The 20,766-nt window shown below is 42.2% G+C and overlaps 1 protein-coding gene across 1 annotated transcript in view; it reads right to left on the reverse strand.

Moving 5' to 3' along the window:
- LOC139421902 (zinc finger protein GLIS1-like) overlaps positions 1-20,766 on the reverse strand; it is a 149,688-nt gene that overhangs the window by 35,314 nt on the left and 93,608 nt on the right. The window contains exons 5-6 of the mRNA XM_071173071.1: positions 7,858-8,019; positions 5,140-5,250 (exon numbers count right to left, since the gene is read on the reverse strand). Of these exons, the coding sequence (XP_071029172.1) occupies positions 5,140-5,250; positions 7,858-8,019 (273 nt within the window). The remainder of the gene's footprint in view (positions 1-5,139; positions 5,251-7,857; positions 8,020-20,766) is intronic.

A 20,766-nucleotide genomic window follows, 5' to 3' on the forward strand; every position in this document is an offset into this window, starting at 1 on the left:
ATGTACTGTAACGTCAACCATCTACCGGGACATTGACGCTGTAGATCTGCCAGAAGGAGCTGACATCAGTAACATAAGGAACATGGTATAAAAAATAGCCATTTGTGTAAACTGGCCAACAAGCACAACAGTCTTTAATAAAGCAGTGCATCAGTTAATTACTAGTGACATCTCAACCACAGAGACTTAAAGGAAATAGCAGGCTTAGAGGCCAGCTTCACAACCACAGGCAGCCCTCTTATTAGGACCAGGAGAAAGAGAGGATCAGGACAACCAATCCAACCATCTATCATTCTATTCATCCCTCTGTCCATCCGTTATCTCGTTTACAGGTTGGACACACCCACGAAGCAAGCCAACAGGATGGATATGTGGTTGGAAGTGTGAGATACCTCACACAAAGATGTTCTAACAGATTAGTATGCCAGGGCTGCCATGGAATTCAGGATGGATTGAATAGCCAGTCTGGATTTGATATTTGACTTGGCGCGAGGTATTTATTAGACATTTGTTAGATATCCGAGTGCAGATGGATTGCTGTCTTTACATATCACTGATCAATTCGACAATCATTAGTTAAATTATCATTTGAACACGTCGTGATTGGATACCCTTCCTTACAAGCGCCTTGCAACAATTCATCAAGTCTAATTGGGCCTCTGCCTTTCAAAACATGACATAATTCATTTTTTTCGGCTCAGAGATGGAGTGAGAAGGTTTGTTTGACATTTGTCCACAGCATCTGGACACTATTCTGCTCTAGCTACAGCATATTAACAATGGTATAAGCCTCACATGTGTTTCCGTTTTACAGCTAAGCAGAGGAACACATCATTCAGGCCCGGCCGACGACATTCAGGCCCTTTAAACAACAATGAGACTATTCTCTCTCTCTCCATTCTCCCCATATTTATCAGCAGAAGAATGTGATGTGGACCATGAACACGATGTGGTCAAACCTGATCTATTGTCCAGGAATTTCAAAGGTTTTCAAAGGCTAAACTAAATTAATCCAACTGTATGGAGCTGTGATGAAGAATAAGCCCTGGACTGGAGATGATTACATCACGAGCCATGTATTTAGAAAGTTGTAGAATTTTCAGTTACATAGCATTATTTAAATATATCCCCATATAATGTTAATGGGGCGCTAACATGGCTGCCATAGAATATTGCAGTGTCATGTAAATGCATTACAATGGAGAAACATCAATGTCCCTACTCTCTAAATACATGGCTGGGATTACACCTACTGGGGACATTTAAACACAAAAATATAAACTCAACATGCAACAATTTCAAAGATTTGTGTTACAGATCATTTAAGGAAATCCATTAATTAAAATAAATTCATTAGGCCCTAATCTATGGATTTTACATGACTGGGAATACAGATAAGCATCTGTTGGTCACAAATACCTTAAAAAAAAGGTAGGGGCATGGATCAGAAAACCAGTCAGTATCTGGTGGGACCACCATTTGGTTCACGCAGCGTGACACATCTACTTCAGGCTGTTGATTATGGCCTGTGGAATGTTGTCCCACTCCTCTTCAATGGCTGTGCGAAGTTGCTTAATATTGGCAGGAACTGGACCACGCTGTTGTACACGTCAATCCAGAGCATCCCAAACGTGCTCAATGAGTGTCTGGTGAGTATACAGGCCATGGAAGCTTCCAGGAATTGTGTACAGATCCTTGCGACATGAGGCTGTGCATTATCATGCTGAAACATAAGGTGATGGCGGCGAATGAATGGCACGACAATGGGCCTCAGGATCTTGTCACGGTACCTCTGTGCATTCAAATTGCCATCGATGTCCACTGGCACGCTGGAGAAGTGTGCTCTTCACGGATGAATCAAGGTATCAAGGATCACTCTGTCTGCCATCTGCCCGGTACAGTTGACACCGTGATTCTTTTTTTTTGTTTTGTTTTTTTTACCCCTTTTTCTCCCCAATTTCGTGGTATCCAATTGTTGTTGTAGCTACTATCTTGTTTCATCGCTACAACTCCCATATGGGCTCGGGAGAGATGAAGGTTGAAAGTCATGCGTCCTCCGATACACAACCCAACCAGCCGCACTGCTTCTTAACACAGCGCGCATCCAACCCGGAAGCCAGCCGCACCAATGTGTCGGAGGCTACACCGTGCACCTGGCAACCTTGGTTAGCTCGCACTGCGCCCGGCCCGCCACAGGAGTCGCTGGTGCGCGATGAGACAAGGACATGATGATCCCTACCGACCAAGCCCTCCCTAACCCGGACGACGCTAGGCCAATTGTGCGTCGCCCCACGGACCTCCCGGTCGCGGCAGGTTACGAAAGAGCCTGGGCGCGAACCCAGGGACTCTGATGGCACAGCTGGCGCTGCAGTACAGCGCCCTTAACCACTGCGCCACCCGGGAGGCCTTGACACCGTGATTCATCCGTGAAGAGCACACTTCTCCAGCGTGCCAGTGGACATTGAAGATGAGCAATTGCCCACTGAAGTCTGTTACGACACCGAACTGCAGTCATGTAAAGACCCTGGTGAGGACGAGGAGAATGAAGATGAGCTTCCCTTAGACGGTTTCTGACAGTTTGTGTAGAAATTCTTCAAACCAACAGTTTCATCGGCTGTCTGGGTGGCTGGTCTCAGATCATCCCGCCGGTGAAGAAGTTGGATGTGGAGGTCTTTGGCTGGTGTGGTTACACGTGGTCTGTGGTTGTGAGTCCGGTTAGACTTACTGCCAAATTCTCTAAAACAACGTTGGTGTCACAATGTGCGCAACTGGTTGAAGGTAAGTCAGGTGCAGGAGAGCAGAGATGAGTGACAACAGGCACACTTTATTCATGCCAAAGGAAAACAGCGATAATGCCCAAAGTACACAAATGGTACAATAAACAGAACAAACCCATTCCCGGCGCAAACCAGCCTGATGCGAACCACACGTAACAAACAAACAATTCCACACACAGACATGGGGGGAACAGAGGGTAATATACATTTAGTCAGATGAGGGAATGTGAACCAGGTGTGCGGAAAACCAAGACAAAACAAATGGAAAATGAAAGGTGGAGCGGCGATGGCTAGAAGACCGGTGACGTCGACAGCCGAACGCCGACCGAACAAGGAGAGGGACCAACTTCGGCGGAAGTCGTGACAGTGGAGGCGGCTTCTGGTAGAGAAATGAACTTTATATTATCTGGCAATAGATAATAGTGGATATTCCTGCAGTCAGCATGCCGATTGCATCTGTGGTATTGTGTTGAGTGACAAAACTGCACATTTTAGAGTGGCCTTTGATAACCCCCAGCACAAGGTGCACCTGTGCAATGATCATGCTGTTTAATCAGCTTCTTGATATGCTACACCTGGATTATGTTGGCAAAGGAGAAATGCTCACCAACAGAGATGTAAACCTTTTTGGGAAATAAGTTGTGTGTATGGAACATTTCTGGGATCTTTTATTTAAGCTCATGAAACGTGGGACCACATGTTGTGTTTATGGTTTTGTTCAGCATAATAATAAATAGCAATACATCATCATGAGTAGCCTAGCTATAGCTAGCTAGCGCAACCAATACATCATCATGAGAAGCCTAGCTATAGCTAGCTAGCGCAACCAATACATCATCATGAGGAGCCTAGCTACAGCTAGCTAGCTCAACCAATAGTGGCCAAGTCTTTGAGTGCATGCATCCTCCAAAGATGGAGAGGGAGAGTTGGTGGCTTGATCAGAGGAAGGTGGTCTGGGAGATGGTTGATTAAAATGTCTGGTGACGATCTTGTTGTGGGCTACTCTGGGAACCAGCCTGAGGCGTGTAGCTCACCACACACAGTTCAAAGTAGTAGCCAGTCGTCCTCACTACGGGTCTTCTGCCTCAGCACTGCATTCCTCTGATGTATCTCCCATTCATCTCAAGCTTCAGGTGACTCCTCAAATTATATTCTCAGAAGATCAGGAACCAGCAGCCACGTGAAATGAAAAGCTGGTACTGTGTCCAGATGCATCATTTAAACAAAAACATTAGCCAGCTAGCTAGCTAGCCATGCCAAAAAGAGTTGACCTGCCAGTCAATCTATACATCTGTGGGTTAAAACCAACAGGTATGTAATAACAACTCATTGTTATCAAAAACAAAATAGCTGATTTAAAACAGCCATTAAAAACACTTAATAACTAAATGTACATATACATTGGAGCTCTCTGCTTAGGCTGCTACTAGGGTGCCATGGCAACTATACATTTGTGATGCATGTGGCCTGACAAGATCCATAAGAGTCCCAACATGCTCTCAGTTCCTGGTCATAATATGTATAGTGTAAGACAGTGGATGCTGGTAAAAGGAGGATGGCCCAAAGTAATGGCTGGAATGGTATACCAATTCATTCGTTCCTTTCACGCCATTACAATGAGCCCTTCCTCCGATTTAAAGTGACTTGGGTCTCCACTGGTATGATATATGGGTAGCTTTTTAGATTTTCGCTCACTCTCTCTGGGTGTGTTTTTATTTCTTTTTTATTTAGTATTTTATTTTTAGGAAGTAGATCAGCTTTAATTTTGCAGATAGACGGTGGGTTCTATCAATGTAATTGTTTGTATATATATATATATATTTTTTTTTGTGTATATATATATATATATAACACTACCCCCATCCGGTAATTGGATAAAACTAATGGACAACAATACTTAAGCTTCTACTTCCAGCTAATACATAGTATACAGTATACCTTTTACAGACACGGTACACGGACATTGTACATTCGTCATCTCTTTATTATTATTTATTTTATTCCACCCTTCAGCAACCTTCAACCCCTCCCATCTATCAAAACAAAATTTCAGCTACCTTCAACCCCTCCCGTCTATCAAAACAAGTGATCTAATGATTCTGTCTCTTCACAGCAAAATCTGCAGAGCTGTGATGGTTGTATCCCCCATATATTCATAAAATTATATATTTTTTGCAATAATCTTCTATAGTCATTTAAATTTAAAAACTCAAAGTTTTGAATTCAGCGTTGTTTTGTGTATCAGTTTTGTATCAGTTCAACCCTGTGCCATAGAATCGGCACATCAAAAATCTCTTCCCGGCTTTTTTGCAACAGGTATGCCACAACTGTAAATATGTTGGTCAGTAAATGGAAGGCCTACCTTTCTATGCACATGTTGCTCTTTGGCGGAGTGGATCTTGACGTGTTTGCGTAGAGAGCTGGGGTCTGTGTAGCGTTTGGTGCAGCCAGGGATCTGACATGCGTACGGTTTCTATAGAACATGACAAATATAGGATAAGTACATGATAAGTATATGATTCAAAGCAACTATTTATTCTATAATAACAGCGCAATGAAACCCACAACCACGAGTCAAAGAAACCTAACATTGCTATATTGATTCATATAAAACCACAAGAACATGTATGCATTAGGCATTTGATTATTTTGCAAAATAATACGAAAAAAAAATCAAGAACAAAAATGCAGACACAACAGGAATGAAATCTGATGAAATAAGAAAGCAAAAATAGACTCCTACCTTTCAGCTGAGAATACACAGAGTAACTGAAGAAATTGAAGGCAAGAGAAGGAATAAGAAAGAGAAGAGAAAATTCGAAGGAGTTCATTTTTTCTCCATTTTTGAAGTAGCCTACTACAAGAAACCAAATATAAAGCAGCATTTCAGTGCTCCAAAGATGACATTCTTTATAAGGTTTATAAAGGTCTAGTAAAGTTAAAGTGCAAACTGCACCAAAAGATGTGAGGGGCACTAAACGTGATCACCAAAGCAACATCACTACAGCAGTGTCATTACATGTCCTCATCTTCACACAATATTAGCAAAGAAAATACTGCATGTAGCCCCTTGATAGAGATTTTCCCCTTGTTTTCTCTCTCTCTGTACAGTGGAATATAAGGCAGCCTTTAAAGTGAAAGGCGACACGTCTCTTTATTAGCTCTCTGTTCGTACCTCGCTTTTTTCGGTCAATAAAACGTTATTCCAAGCCGCTCTCAGCACCACTAATCTCCGTCCTGTTTGTTATTCCTACGCAACGCTGCCCCAACACAGACTCACAAGTGGAGAAAAGAGCGAGAGAGAAAAAAACAAGAAAACTTCTGTCTAGTATAAATATCATTACAGTTTAACATTATTTTTTCACTAAAGTGCGTTTGGCAGGGTGGCAGGCGGCGAAATTAGACTCTCGGCAGGGCGCTAATGCGCGGCCATCAGCTTCTGGGATGGCTGTGTAATTGGCAGTGTGTATACACATACATACGGTAGTGAGGCTGGGTGGCTCAAGGCTGGCTGAGGCCTGTGGACTCTGATACAGTAAGACGTTGGAGTGACAGACAGGACAAGTGAGTAGTGGCTGACTCAGGCGTTCCTTTCCTTTATACACAGCCATTGCTTTCCCCTCTGTAGCAGAGAGACAAGTCTGAGGCAGAACACTCCCCTCTAAACTAACGGCTGGTTATTTGATTTACCGTGACTCGCGTCAGACTAATGCCGCGTTCAGAACAACTGGGAACTCGGGAAAAAAACGAGGTCAAATCATAACGTCAGTGATCTTAAGGTCGGAAAGTCGGAGCTCTAGAAAGAGGACTGATTTCCCAACTTGGAATTCTGAGTTGGATGACCGTTCAAAACAAATCGTTTTTTTTTCCCGAGCTCCCAGTTGTTCTGAACGCGGCATAATGCAAGGGATATTTAAATGATGCGTAGCCTGTCGTGCCACCGGAGGGAAGGAGTGTGGGGTGATTGAGAATGGCGTGTAACTCACTGACTGAGGTTTCAATCATTTTTATTTTTATTTCACCTTTATTTAACCAGATGGGCTAGTTGAGAACAAGTTCTCATTTACAACTGCGACCTGGCCAAGATAAAGCAAAGCAGTGCTACACAAACAACAACACAGTTACACATGGAATAAACAAACATACAGTCAATAATACAATAGAAAAAGTCTATATACAGTGTGTGCAAATGAGGTAGGATAAGGGAGGTAAGGCAATAAGTAGGCCATAGTTGCGAAATAATTGCAATATAGCAATTAAACACTGGAGATATAGATGTGCAGAAGATGAATGTGCAAGTAGAACTGTGATACTGTCAAGAGATGGAAACGGGCATTTAAGCTTGGTAATAGGCACTAACGCTTTAATGTGTACAATTCTTCCAATGATGTGAGTAGCAGCATCAAATATCCTAAACCAAAAAGTTTGATACTACTCTACGGATGCCTCAACATACACTCTAACCAGGGTTGGACACGTGGCGCTCGGCACTTCTATAACAAACCAGATCACCTCATGCCCTTTGTGATGTTGTTTATGCCCAATAATGTTTGTACCATGTTTTGTTCTGCTACCATGTTGTGCTGCTGCTATGTTGTGTTGCTACCATGTTGTTGTCATGTTGTGTTGCTATTATGCTGTGTTTTCATGTGTTACTGCCATGCTATGTTGTTGTCTTAGGTCTCTCTTTATGTAGTGTTGTGGTGTCTCTTGTCATGATGTGTGTTTTGTCCCATATTTTTACTTGATTTTATATTTTAATCCCAGCCCACGTCCTGTTAGGGAAGATTCAGAATTTCCGCAACAGGCCTTTTGCCTTTTGGTAGGCCATCATTGTAAATAAGAATTTGTTCTTAACTGACTTGCCTAGTTAAATAAAGGTCAAATATATATTTTTTTAGAGAGTTCAAACATCAACATCACCCCATTCCACTTCTTTTAGGGCACCTGTAAGTGTTCATGACTGGATAGAACCATGACTCTAACCCTTTCTAATAGACATGATCTATGATCTACAGCAGAGAGGCCGTGGGAGTAGAGGAGAGTAGAACCAGTGGAGACTGTCTCCATGTGTGCTGACCGTGTCTAGGTGAGTACGCTGGTGCTTGGCCCGGTCGCTGGAGTTGCTGAAAGCTTTCTGGCAGCCGGGGTGCTGGCACAGGTAGGGCTTCTCCCCCGTGTGGCTCCGTAGATGTATCTTCAGGTTCTCCAGGCGGGAAAAGGCCTTGTTGCAGCCCTCAAACTGTTAGGAGAGGATAGATGGATAGACACACACACGAGAACATGCACACACACAAACACACACACACACAAGCAGGAAAACACAGAGAGAAAGAGACAGAGTGAAAGGAAGAGAGGGAGAGAGGGTGGAGAGGATGAGAGACAGGGGAAGAAAAGTAGATCAATATAAGATGAAGGCGGTACAGTACAGTAGTACAGTACAGTAAACAGTAGTAAAGTACAGTAAAGTAAACAGTGGTACAGTACAGTACATTATAGTACAGTAAACCATGGGACAGACATGCCAAAAGAGGTTTCTTAACAGTCCCCAAGTCCAGAACAGACTATGGGAGTACACAGTACTACATAGAGCCATGACTACATGGAACTCTATTCCACATCAAGTAACTGACGCAAGCAGTAAAATTTGATTTAAAAAACAGATAAAAAACACCTTATGGAACAGTGGGGACTGTGAAGCCTCACAAACATTGGCACAGACACATGCACACACACATGCACACACACACACACACACACACACACACACACACACACACACACACACACACACACACACACACACACACACACACGATAACATACTCACTATACATACACATGTATTTAGTACTGTATATATGTGGTAGTGGTGGAGTAGGGGCCTGAGGGCATACAGTGTGTTGTGAAATCTGTGAATGTATTGTAATGTTTTAAAATTGTATAAACAGGCTTAAATTTGCTGGACCCCAGGAAGAGTAGCTGCTGCTTTGGCAGCAGCTAATGGGAATCCATAATAAATACAATACAACACAGTACAGTACAGTAAACAGTAGTACAGTATAGTAAACAGTAGTACAGTAAACAGTAGAACAGTACAGTAAACAGTAGTACAGTATAGTAAACAGTAGAACAGTACAGTAAACAGTAGTACAGTATAGTAAACAGTAGAACAGTACAGTAAACAGTAGTACAGTAAACAGTAGTACAGTACAGTAAACAGTGGTACAGTACATTATAGTACAGTAAACAGTAGTACAGTATAGTAAACAGTAGAACAGTACAGTAAACAGTAGAACAGTACAGTACAGTAAACAGTGGTACAGTACAGTACAGTACAGTAAACAGTGGTACAGTACAGTAAACAGTAGTACATTATAGTAAACAGTAGAACAGTACAGTACAGTAAACAGTGGTATAGTACAGTAAACAGTGGTACAGTACAGTACATTATAGTACAGTAAACAGTGGTACAGTACATTACATTATAGTAGAGTAAACAGTAGTACAGTAGAGTAAACAGTAGAACAGTACAGTTAACAGTAGAACAGTACAGTTAACAGTAGAACAGTACAGTAAACAATGGTACAGTATAGTAAACAGTGGTACAGTACAGTAAACAATGGTACAGTACAGTAAACAGTGGTACAGTACAGTAAACAGTGGTACAGTACAGTAAACAATGGTACAGTACAGTAAACAGTGGTACAGTACAGTAAACAATGGTACAGTACATTAAAAAAACAGTAAACATTAGTTCAGTACAGTAAACAATCGTACAGTAAACAGTCTACAGTACATTATAGTACAGTAAACAGTAGTATAGTACAGTACAGTAAACAATGGTACAGTACAGTAAACAGTGGTACAGTACATTATAGTACAGTAAACAGTAGAACAGTACAGTAAACAGTAGAACAGTACAGTACAGTAAACAGTGGTACAGTACAGTAGATTATAGTACAGTAAACAGTGGTACAGTAAACAGTGGTACAGTACAGTACATTATAGTACAGTAAACAGTGGTACAGTACAGTAAACAGTGGTACAGTACAGTACATTATAGTACAGTAAACAGTAGTACATTATAGTAAACAGTAGTACAGTACAGTAAACAATGGTACAGTACATTATAGTACAGTAAACAGTAGTACAGTACAGTAAACAATCGTACAGTACAGTAAACAGTGGTACAGTACAGTACATTATAGTACAGTAAACAGTAGAACAGTACAGTTAACAGTAGTACAGTCAACAATGCTACAGTACAGTAAACAATGGTACAGTACAGTACATTATAGTACAGTAAACAGTAGTACAGTACAGTAAACAGTAGTACAGTACAGTAAACAGTGGTACAGTACAGTACATTAGAGTACAGTAAACAGTAGTACAGTAGAGTAAACAATGGTACAGTACAGTAAACAATGGTACAGTACAGTAAACAGTGGTACAGTACAGTACATTATATTACAGTAAACAGTAGAACAGTACAGTTAACAGTAGTACAGTAAACAATGGTACAGTACATTATAGTACAGTAAACAGTAGTACAGTAGAGTAAACAGTAGAACTGTACAGTAAACAGTAGAACAGTACAGTACAGTAAAGAGTGGTACAGTACAGTACAGTAAACAGTGGTACAGTACAGTAAACAGTGGTACAGTACAGTAAACAGTAGTACATTATAGTAAACAGTAGAACAGTACAGTACAGTAAACAGTGGTATAGTACAGTAAACAGTAGGACAGTACAGTAAACAGTAGTACAGTACAGTAAACAGTAGTACAGTACAGTAAACAGTGGTACAGTACATTATAGTACAGTAAACAGTAGTACAGTACAGTAAACAATGGTACAGTACAGTAAACAGTGGTACAGTACAGCAAACAATGGTACAGTACAGTAAACAGTGGTACAGTACAGTAAACAATGGTACAGTACAGTAAACAGTGGTACAGTACAGTAAACAATGGTACAGTACAGTAAACAGTGGTACAGTACAGTAAACAATGGTACAGTACAGTAAACAATGGTACAGTACAGTAAACAGTGGTACAGTACAGTAAACAATGGTACAGTACATTATAGTACAGTAAACAGTAGTTCAGTACAATAAACAATCATACAGTACAGTAAACAATCGTACAGTACAGTTAACAGTCTACAGTACATTATAGTACAGTAAACAGTAGTATAGTACAGTACAGTAAACAATAGTACAGTACAGGAAACAGTGGTACAGTACATTATAGTACAGTAAACAGTAGAACAGTACAGTACAGTAAACAGTGGTACAGTACAGTACATTATAGTACAGTAAACAGTGGTACAGTACAGTAAACAGTGGTACAGTACAGTACATTATAGTACAGTAAACAGTAGTACAGTACAGTAAACAGTAGTACAGTACAGTAAACAATGGTACAGTACATTATAGTACAGTAAACAGTAGTACAGTACAGTAAACAATCGTACAGTACAGTAAACAGTCTACAGTACATTATAGTACAGTAAACAGTAGTATATTACAGTACAGTAAACAATCGTACAGTACAGTAAACAGTGGTACAGTACAGTACATTATAGTACAGTAAACAGTAGAACAGTACAGTTAACAGTAGTACAGTAAACAATGCTACAGTACAGTAAACAATGGTACAGTACAGTAAACAGTAGTACAGTACAGTAAACAGTAGTACAGTACAGTAAACAGTGGTACAGTACAGTACATTAGAGTACAGTAAACAGTAGTACAGTAGACTAAACAATGGTACAGTACAGTAAACAATGGTACAGTAGAGTAAACAATGGTACAGTACAGTAAACAATGGTACAGTACAGTACATTATAGTACAGTAAACAGTAGAACAGTACAGTTAACAGTAGTACAGTAAACAATGTTACAGTACAGTACATTATAGTACAGTAAACAGTAGAACAGTACAGTTAACAGTAGTACAGTAAACAATGGTACAGTACATTATAGTACAGTAAACAGTAGTACAGTAGAGTAAACAACGGTACAGTACAGTAAACAGTGGTACAGCACATTAAACAGTAATACAGTGCAGTACAGCACAGTAAACAGTGGTATCGTAAACACTGCTAAAGTACAGTAGACATATCCCACTCAGTTAATCCACTTTAACTATTCTCAGTGACACGTGGCAATGGTCAGCCTGACATCAATATCAGTCAAGGCTGCCATGGATGGCCCACACAATGTGAGGCTTTGGAGCCACTGAGGAGCATCACCTGTTACCTTAGCTGAGGGCTTTGACGGCCCCTAACCCTAACCTATTACTCAATCTGAGGGCTCTACTAGCCCCGCCTACCTCTGCCGGCCCCACCTACCCGATCAGGGGTGAAAAAAGTACACACACACACACACACACACACGTTGTGTGTGCATGTATGTGTGTGCACGTGCACTGGGGAAGGTTGCGGAGTGTTGGGTTACACCCAAGGAGAGAGACATCATTATTCTAATGGGACTTCAGTCCTGATCTGGGCTCAACGTTCTTACATGGGCTCTTCTATTCACTCACAGCTAGGACAGACAGGGCCCTACAGTATATTCACAGCTAGGAAAGAAAGCGACCTCTATTCACAGCTAGGAAAGACAGGACCCTCTATTCACAGCTAGGACAGACAGGGCCCTCTATTCACAGCTAGGACAGACAGGGCCCTCTATTCACAGCTAGGACAGACAGGGCCCTCTATTCACAGCTAGGACAGTCAGGTCCCTCTATTCACTCACAGCTAGGGCTGTTGCGGTAACCGTATTACCGCCACACCGGAGGTCACAAGTTATGAAGGCAGTCAAATTCTACGTGACTGTTTAGTCACGGTAATTAGGCTTCTCCAAGTTCTGATGCTGCTGATGGTCATTAGTAGTCTCCCAAACGTGCTAACTGCCTGGTACTCAGCACTCTATTGTCCTTCTAATCACTCTGACATCAATGCAAATGTAATCGAAATCTAATCAAACACTTCATTAGAGCCCATGAGCTCATGTTGTATAACATTTCTATAGGCTATGCGATTGCCCGAGAAAACAGAGTGATGGTCTCTACTAAAAAGAGGAGGAGACCATGAGCTTTCTATAGATTAGGCCTACTATATTTATTTCTCAACTTTTCTAATATTAAGCACATTGTTTACCTCCTTGTTTACAACAGGAGTATAGCCTACCTGGTTGGCATGAAAATGAACCACGGGAAAAGCGTCCTCCATTCACTATTTAAGTGCATAGATGACATGTATTTTTTCCCCTGCCCCTGTTTCGAGACAGGTGCATGATAATGGTCCATTCTAAATCAAAACAAATTTCACACATTTATTATTTAGTATATGGTAAAGACAGGATTAAATCAACAATAGTCTGATGGGGACAATATTAGCCTATAATTTGTGAATGATATATTATCACTTGTGAATGATGCCCAGCATAAGAAACAGACTATTTTTTGCGCCTTTTCGAATCATAGTCGCACACCTCATGTAGCCTAACCCATAGGCCTATATGTTTTCAAATCAAATCAAATTTTATTGGTCACATACACATATTTAGCAGATGTTATTGCATGTGTAGTGAAAGGCTTGTGTTCCTAGCTCGAACAGTGTAGTAATATCTAACAATTCATAACAATACACACAAATCTAAAGTAAAAGAATAGAGTTAAATATTAGGATGAGCAATGTCGGATTGGCATTGACTTAAATACAGTAGAATTGAGTACAGTAAATAAATATGAAATGAGTAAAGCAGTATGTAAACACTATTAAATTGACTAGTGTTCCATTATTAAAGTGACCAGTGATTCTATGTACAGTACCAGTCAAAAGTTTGGGCACACCTACTCATTCAAGGGTCTTTATTTTTACTATTTTCTACATCGTAAAGTAATAGTGAAGACATCAAAACTATGAAATAACACATATTGAATCATGTTGTACCCAAAAAAGTGTTAAACAAATCAAAATATATTTTATACTTGAGATTCTTCAAAGTAGCCACCTTTGCCTTGATGACAGCTTTGCACACTCTTGACATTCTCTCAACCAGCTTCACCTGGAATGCTTTTCCAACCGTCTTGAAGGAGTTCCCATATATGCTGAGCACTTGTTGGCTGCTTTTCCTTCACTCTGCGGTCCGACTCATCCCAAACCATCTGAATTTGGTTGAGGTCGGGGGATTGTGGAGGCCAGGTCATCTGATGCAGCACTCCATCACTCTCCTTCTTGGTCAAATAGCCCTTACACAGTTCCCACTGTGAAGCTTTTAGGAGAAGGTGTGATGGTGCTTTGCTGGTGACACTGTCAGTGATTTATTTAGAATTCAAGGCACACTTAACCAACATGGCTACTGCAGCATTCTGCAGCAATTCGCCATCCCATCTGGTTTGAGCTTAGTGGGACTATCATTTATTTTTCAACAGGACAATGACCCAACATACCTCCCCCTCCATGCTTCACAGTGGGAACAACAGACGTGGAGGTCATCCATTCACCTACTCTCACAAAGACACGGCGGTTGGAAACAAAATTCTCAAATTTGGACTCATCAGACCAAAGGACAGATTTCCACCGGTCTAATGTCCATTGCGTGTGTTTCTTGGCCCAAACACATCTCTTAATCTTATTGGTGTACTTTAGTAGTGGTTTCTTTGCAGCAATTCGACCATGAAGGCCTGATTCATGTAGTCTCCTCTGAACAGTTGATGTTGAGATGTGTCTGTTACTTGAACTCAGTGAAGCATTTATTTGGGCTACAATCTGAGGTGCAGTTAACTCGAATGAACTTATCCTCTGCAGCAGAGGTAACTCTCTGGTCTTCCTTTCCTATGGTGGTCCTCATGAGAGCCAGTTTCATCATAGGGCTTGATGTTTTTTGCGACTGCACTTGAAGAAACTTTCAAAGGTCTTGACATTTTCCGGATTGACTGACCTTCATGTCTTAAAGTAATGATGGACTGTCATTTCTCTTTGCTTTTCTTGCCATAATATGGACTTGTTATGTTACCAAATAGGGCTATCTTCTATGTACCACCCCTACATTGTCACAACACCTGATTGGCTCAAACGCATAGAAAGGGAAAGAAATTCCACAAATGAACTTTTAACAAAGAACACCTGTTAATTGAAATGCATTCCAGGTGACCACCTCATGAAGCTGTTTGAGAGAATGCCAAGCTTGCGCAAAGCTGTCATCAAGGCAAAGTGTGGATACTTTAAAGAATCTCAAATATAAAATATATTTTGATTTGTTTCAAACTTTTTTGGTTACTACATGATTCCATATGTGTTATTTCACTATTTTTCTACAATGAAAATGAGTGGGTGAATGAGTGGGTGTGTCCAGACTTTTGACCAGCAATGTGTATAGGGCAGCAGCCTCTAAGGTGCAGGGTTGAGTAACCAGGTGGTAGCCGGCTAGTGATGGCTACTTAACATTCTGATGGCCTTAAGATGGAAGCTGTTTGTCAGTCTCTTCTCCCAGCTTTGATGCACCTGTACTGACCTAACCTTCTGGATGATAGCGGGGTAAACAGGTCATGGCTCGGGTGGTTGATATCCTTGAGGATCTTTTTGGACTTCCTGTGACATCGGGTGCTATAGGTGTCCTGGAGAGCATGCAGTGTACCCCCCTGTGTTGCATTGGGCAGCCAGACAAGATTCTCTCAATTGTGCATCTGTAAAGGTTTGTGAGGGTCTTAGGGGCCAAGACAAATTTCTTCAGCTTCCTGATGTTGAAGAGACGCTCTTGCGCCTTTTTCAGAACACCGTCTGTGTGGGTGGACCATTTCAGATCATCAGTGTATGCTGAGGAACTTTACGTTTTTCACCTTCTCCACTGCGGTCCCGTCGATGTGGATAGCTGCGTGCGCTCTCTGCTTTTTCCTGACGACCACGATCAGCTCCTTTGTTTTGTTGATGTTGAGGGAGAGGTTATTTTCCTGACACCACTCCGCCCTCACCTCCTCCCCTGTAGGATGTCTGATTATTGTTGGTAATCAGGCCTACAACTGTTGTGTTGTCTGCAAACCTGATGATTGAGTTGGAGGCATGCGTGGCCAAGCAGTCATGGGTGAACAGGCAGTACAGGAGGGGGATAAGCACGCACCCTTGTGGGGCCCCTGTGTTGAGAATCAGCAAAGTAGAGGTGTTGTTTCCTACCTTCACCGCCTGGGGGCGGCCCATCAGGAAGTCCAGGACCCAGTTGCACAGGGCGGGGTTCATAGCCAGGGCCCCAAGCTTAATGATGCATTTGGAGGATACTATGGTGTTGAAGGCTGAGCAATAGTCAATGAACAGCATTCTTACATAGGTATTCCTCTTGTCCATACGGGATAGGGCAGTGTGCAGTGAGATTGCGATTGCATCATCTGTGGATCTATTGGGGCATTATGAAAATTGAAGTGTGTCAAGAGTGTCAGGTAAGGTAGAGATGATATGATCCTTAAACAGCCTCTAAAATCACTTCATGATGACAGAAGTGAGTGCTATGTGGCGATAGGTTTTGATAAGATTTGTATCACAACTAAAGTGGCCAAATAACTTCAAAAAATTAAGCACTTTAAGTTTCAAATTCGGGAAGATCATTTTCACCATAAAAATGCACCTTTATAATTAAAACATTACATGCATAATCGCATTTGCAGTCACTTCCTGCTAATGGAACTTCCGTGCTTAATGTACTGCTATGTGAGCATTGCTGCGCTGGTAATGTGAAGAAAAAGCCTAATAGTTTATTCACATTTTAAAGTAAACATCTGTTGTGTCAGCAACATTTCCCCCCCAAAAGGTTGGATGCCAGTGGTTGTATTAATTTGGGATCTATTGCATTCCACAACTGTCCCAGACTATGTTTGGAATATTAATTTCTTGCACAGAATAGAATAGGTCGACTTTTGTAGCATGGGGGATAGTAGATTGACATAGGCTAGTGCTTCTGCTGTTCGTTAGGCCTACTCGTCTTGTTGGCTGACGAAAAGTAAATGTGTACAGTTCTTCCAATATCTTCAATATGCACCTTGGAATTGGATAAGGATGCGCACAGTTGCGTCCCCGATGTGTCTGTCTTCACTTGTAGCCTGTGAGAAAGACTCTATCACCAGATGGAGAGCCATGAGAGTGAGATGCGCTTCGAAGCCTGTAGCACTCAGGGAGAAGGGCACAACGCAACACTCCAGGCCAAGGGCACAACGGCCACTGCAAAATGTTTTTTTTTCCGGGTGCATTACAGTAACAAAGGGGATGCTGCTGTGAAATTTGAGGAATTATCAAGTGCTTGTCAAATTGTGAATGAGAGACTGATGAAGTGTGTACAGCCTGTGCAATAAACAAAGCAGAGCTCATGCCTTTCAAAGGACTTTTTTCAAATCATCATTAGAGTCGCATCATGCAGCCTTGCAATATATAAAAATTATATATAAATTATATATAGCCCAACGTTTGTAGAACAACGAAAGTTAAAATAATATCTTTAAAACAGTATCACACCCGGCCATGATTGGAGTCCCATGGAGGCACATTTGGCCCAGCGTCGTCCTGGTTTGGCCAGGGTAGGCCGTCATTGTAAATAAGAATTTGTTCTTAACTGACTTGCCTAGTTAAATAAAAGTTAAATAAAATGTATTAAGTATATAGGAGCACCTATTTCTTTATTAACCTCTCAACACAGAATAACAGCATGTGCACACTTCCTCAAATCATTTGGAGAAAATATCCTTTCTATTTTATTCAGCTTTGTTCAATTGTATTCTTCATACTATTAAATAATATAAAATAATGCCACAGAATTCTAAGCAAATCTTGTCTGCTAAATGAACTAGTGTAGCCCACAGCCATTTGGCATAGCCACATAAGGACCTCACATAAGGACAACTCAGAGTATGCTATTCTGTTCTTCTGAAATAGACTACATTTTCTTCATATCATGCTTCTTTGGACCTGTCTAAAATAAATACATGGATTTATTGTGAAGGTGTAGGCTATATTACATGGATTTATTTGATTTCTTAAAATGTAGATGTTCCAAAGGTCTGTGTCAGTGGCTTGTAGACTATGTGTGGAAGCTATGAAATGCTAAACGGACTTATATTCACTCACATCTAGGACAGACAGGACACCATATTCACAGCTAGGACAGGCAGGGCCCTCTATTCACATCTAGGACAGACAGGATCCTCTATTCACAGCTAGGGCAGACAGGACACCATATTCACAGCTAGTACAGACAGGATCCTCTATTCACAGCTAGGGCAGACAGGATCCTCTATTCACAGCTAGGGCAGACAGGACACCATATTCACAGCTAGGACAGACAGGACACCATATTCACAGCTAGGGCAGACAGGATCCTCTATTCACAGCTAGGGCAGACATGATCCTCTATTCACAGCTAGGGCAGACAGGATCCTCTATTCACAGCTAGGGCAGACAGGATCCTCTATTCACAGCTAGGGCAGACAGGATCCTCTATTCACAGCTAGGGCGGACAGGACACCATATTCACAGCTAGGACAGACAGGATCCTCTATTCACAGCTAGGGCAGACAGGATCCTCTATTCACAGCTAGGGCAGACAGGATCCTCCATTCACAGCTAGGGCAGACATGATCCTCTATTCACAGCTAGGGCAGACAGGATCCTCTATTCACAGCTAGGGCAGACAGGATCCTCTTCACAGCTAGGGCAGACAGGATCCTCTATTCACAGCTAGGGCGGACAGGACACCATATTCACAGCTAGGACAGACAGGATCCTCTATTCACAGCTAGGGCAGACATGATCCTCTATTCACAGCTAGGGCAGACAGGATCCTCTATTCACAGCTAGGGAAGACAGGACACCATATTCACAGCTAGGACAGACAGGATCCTCTATTCACAGCTAGGGCAGATGGGATCCTCTATTCACAGCTAGGGCAGACAGGACACCATATTCACAGCTAGGGCAGACAGGATCCTCTATTCACAGCTAGGGCAGACAGGATCCTCTATTCACAGCTAGGGCAGACAGGATCCTCTATTCACAGCTAGGGCAGACAGGACACCATATTCACAGCTAGGACAGACAGGATCCTCTATTCACAGCTAGGGCAGACAGGACACCATATTCACAGCTAGGGCAGACAGGATCCTCTATTCACAGCTAGGGCAGACAGGATCCTCTATTCACAGCTAGGGCAGACAGGATCCTCTATTCACAGCTAGGGCAGACAGGATCCTCTATTCACAGCTAGGGCAGACAGGACACCATATTCACAGCTAGGACAGACAGGATCCTCTATTCACAGCTAGGGCAGACAGGACACCATATTCACAGCTAGGGCAGACAGGATCCTCTATTCACAGCTAGGGCAGACAGGATCCTCTATTCACAGCTAGGGCGGACAGGACACCATATTCACAGCTAGGACAGACAGGATCCTCTATTCACAGCTAGGGCAGACATGATCCTCTATTCACAGCTAGGGCAGACAGGACACCATATTCACAGCTAGGGCAGACAGGATCCTCTATTCACAGCTAGGGCAGACAGGATCCTCTTTTCACAGCTAGGGCGGACAGGACACCATATTCACAGCTAGGACAGACAGGATCCTCTATTCACAGCTAGGGCAGACAGGATCCTCTATTTACAGCTAGGGCAGACAGGACACCATATTCACAGCTAGGATAGGCAGGGCTCTCTACTCACAGGCCCTGATCCATTTAATAAGGGAGAAACTTAAGCCTGCCATGTAGAGGTGGGTCGAATGACCTGGTTTGTGTGTGTGTGTGTGTGTGTGTGTGTGTGTGTGTGTGTGTGTGTGTGTGTGTGTGTGTGTGTGTGTGTGTGTGTGTGTGTGTCTGTGTGTGTGTGTGTGTGTGTGTGTGTGTGTGTGTAAGCGCTTTAAGCAGTCCACTCATCACAACAGAAACATGAGTCTCTATGGGGATGCTTAGAGCTGATGACTATGTGAGTCAGATGAGACCAAGGAATCTTCTGGTCTTATATGTTGATGTTTGGATAGCAGGATCGTTTGTAAGTGCTTGAGGATCTTCTATGTCACGTACGAAGGGACACACATGAACACACACACATGCACACAAACATACACAGTGTGGCAGTCAATCGCAATGCAGAGTGGGAAAGGAAACATTTCCCACAGAAACAGAGAACCAATGTCACACAATCTGGTATGTAGTGTACGGTATAGTGTACATGTAGTGCACACTACATTTCACCATGTCATGAGATGGGTGGTCCATGATGCCCAGCCCACCCTGCTGCATCAACACAGGGCAGAGAAGTGTGCCTGCTCAGGCCCCCTCGACCTGAGGGCTTGGAAAACATCTAAAAGTGTCAGACCACACAATACAAACTGGAACTGTATTATTCTAGAGGCAGGGTCATCAAAATGTATAGGACTGAAAAGAGGAGGTGGAGTTTTAATCAAATCCCAGAGAAGAAGCCGTCTATACTGGCATGCCAGTCCTGACAGATATGTACCATGCTGACTCTTGAAATATGGGTCCGAACGATTGAGTTTAAAAACGAATACAGCCCTTATTGACGGGCCAAATGTATGTATTTATGTAGACGGGACATAATCAGTCTCTTATCGCTTTCTTAAGCGTAATACGAATACTAAATTAGAGTTATGGGTCTCTGGAGAAAGGTGTGATAATCGTGTAGAGATGGCTGTTAGCGCACGAGGTCGGCTGGCAGTGAGTCACTGCCAGTGTCCCAAATGGCAGCCTATTTCCTACATAGTGCAGTACCAGGGGCCCCTACTACCACCGCTGGGCATGGGCACATTATTCACAAGACATTGGTTTACTGACTCAGAGCATTTACTGTGCATGGTCTAGTAGCTTGCTGAGAAGACGTTGGCAAAGTCTAAAGCAAGACTGGCTTGGGTTGAAGTTGTATAGCATACTTTTCTGTCGTGTGAGAGCTTTCAGAGCTATTCTATAAGGAGCGAAAATAAATA

The sequence above is a fragment of the Oncorhynchus clarkii genome, chromosome 1 (assembly GCF_045791955.1).
Source record: "Oncorhynchus clarkii lewisi isolate Uvic-CL-2024 chromosome 1, UVic_Ocla_1.0, whole genome shotgun sequence".
Classification (NCBI taxonomy): domain Eukaryota; kingdom Metazoa; phylum Chordata; class Actinopteri; order Salmoniformes; family Salmonidae; genus Oncorhynchus; species Oncorhynchus clarkii.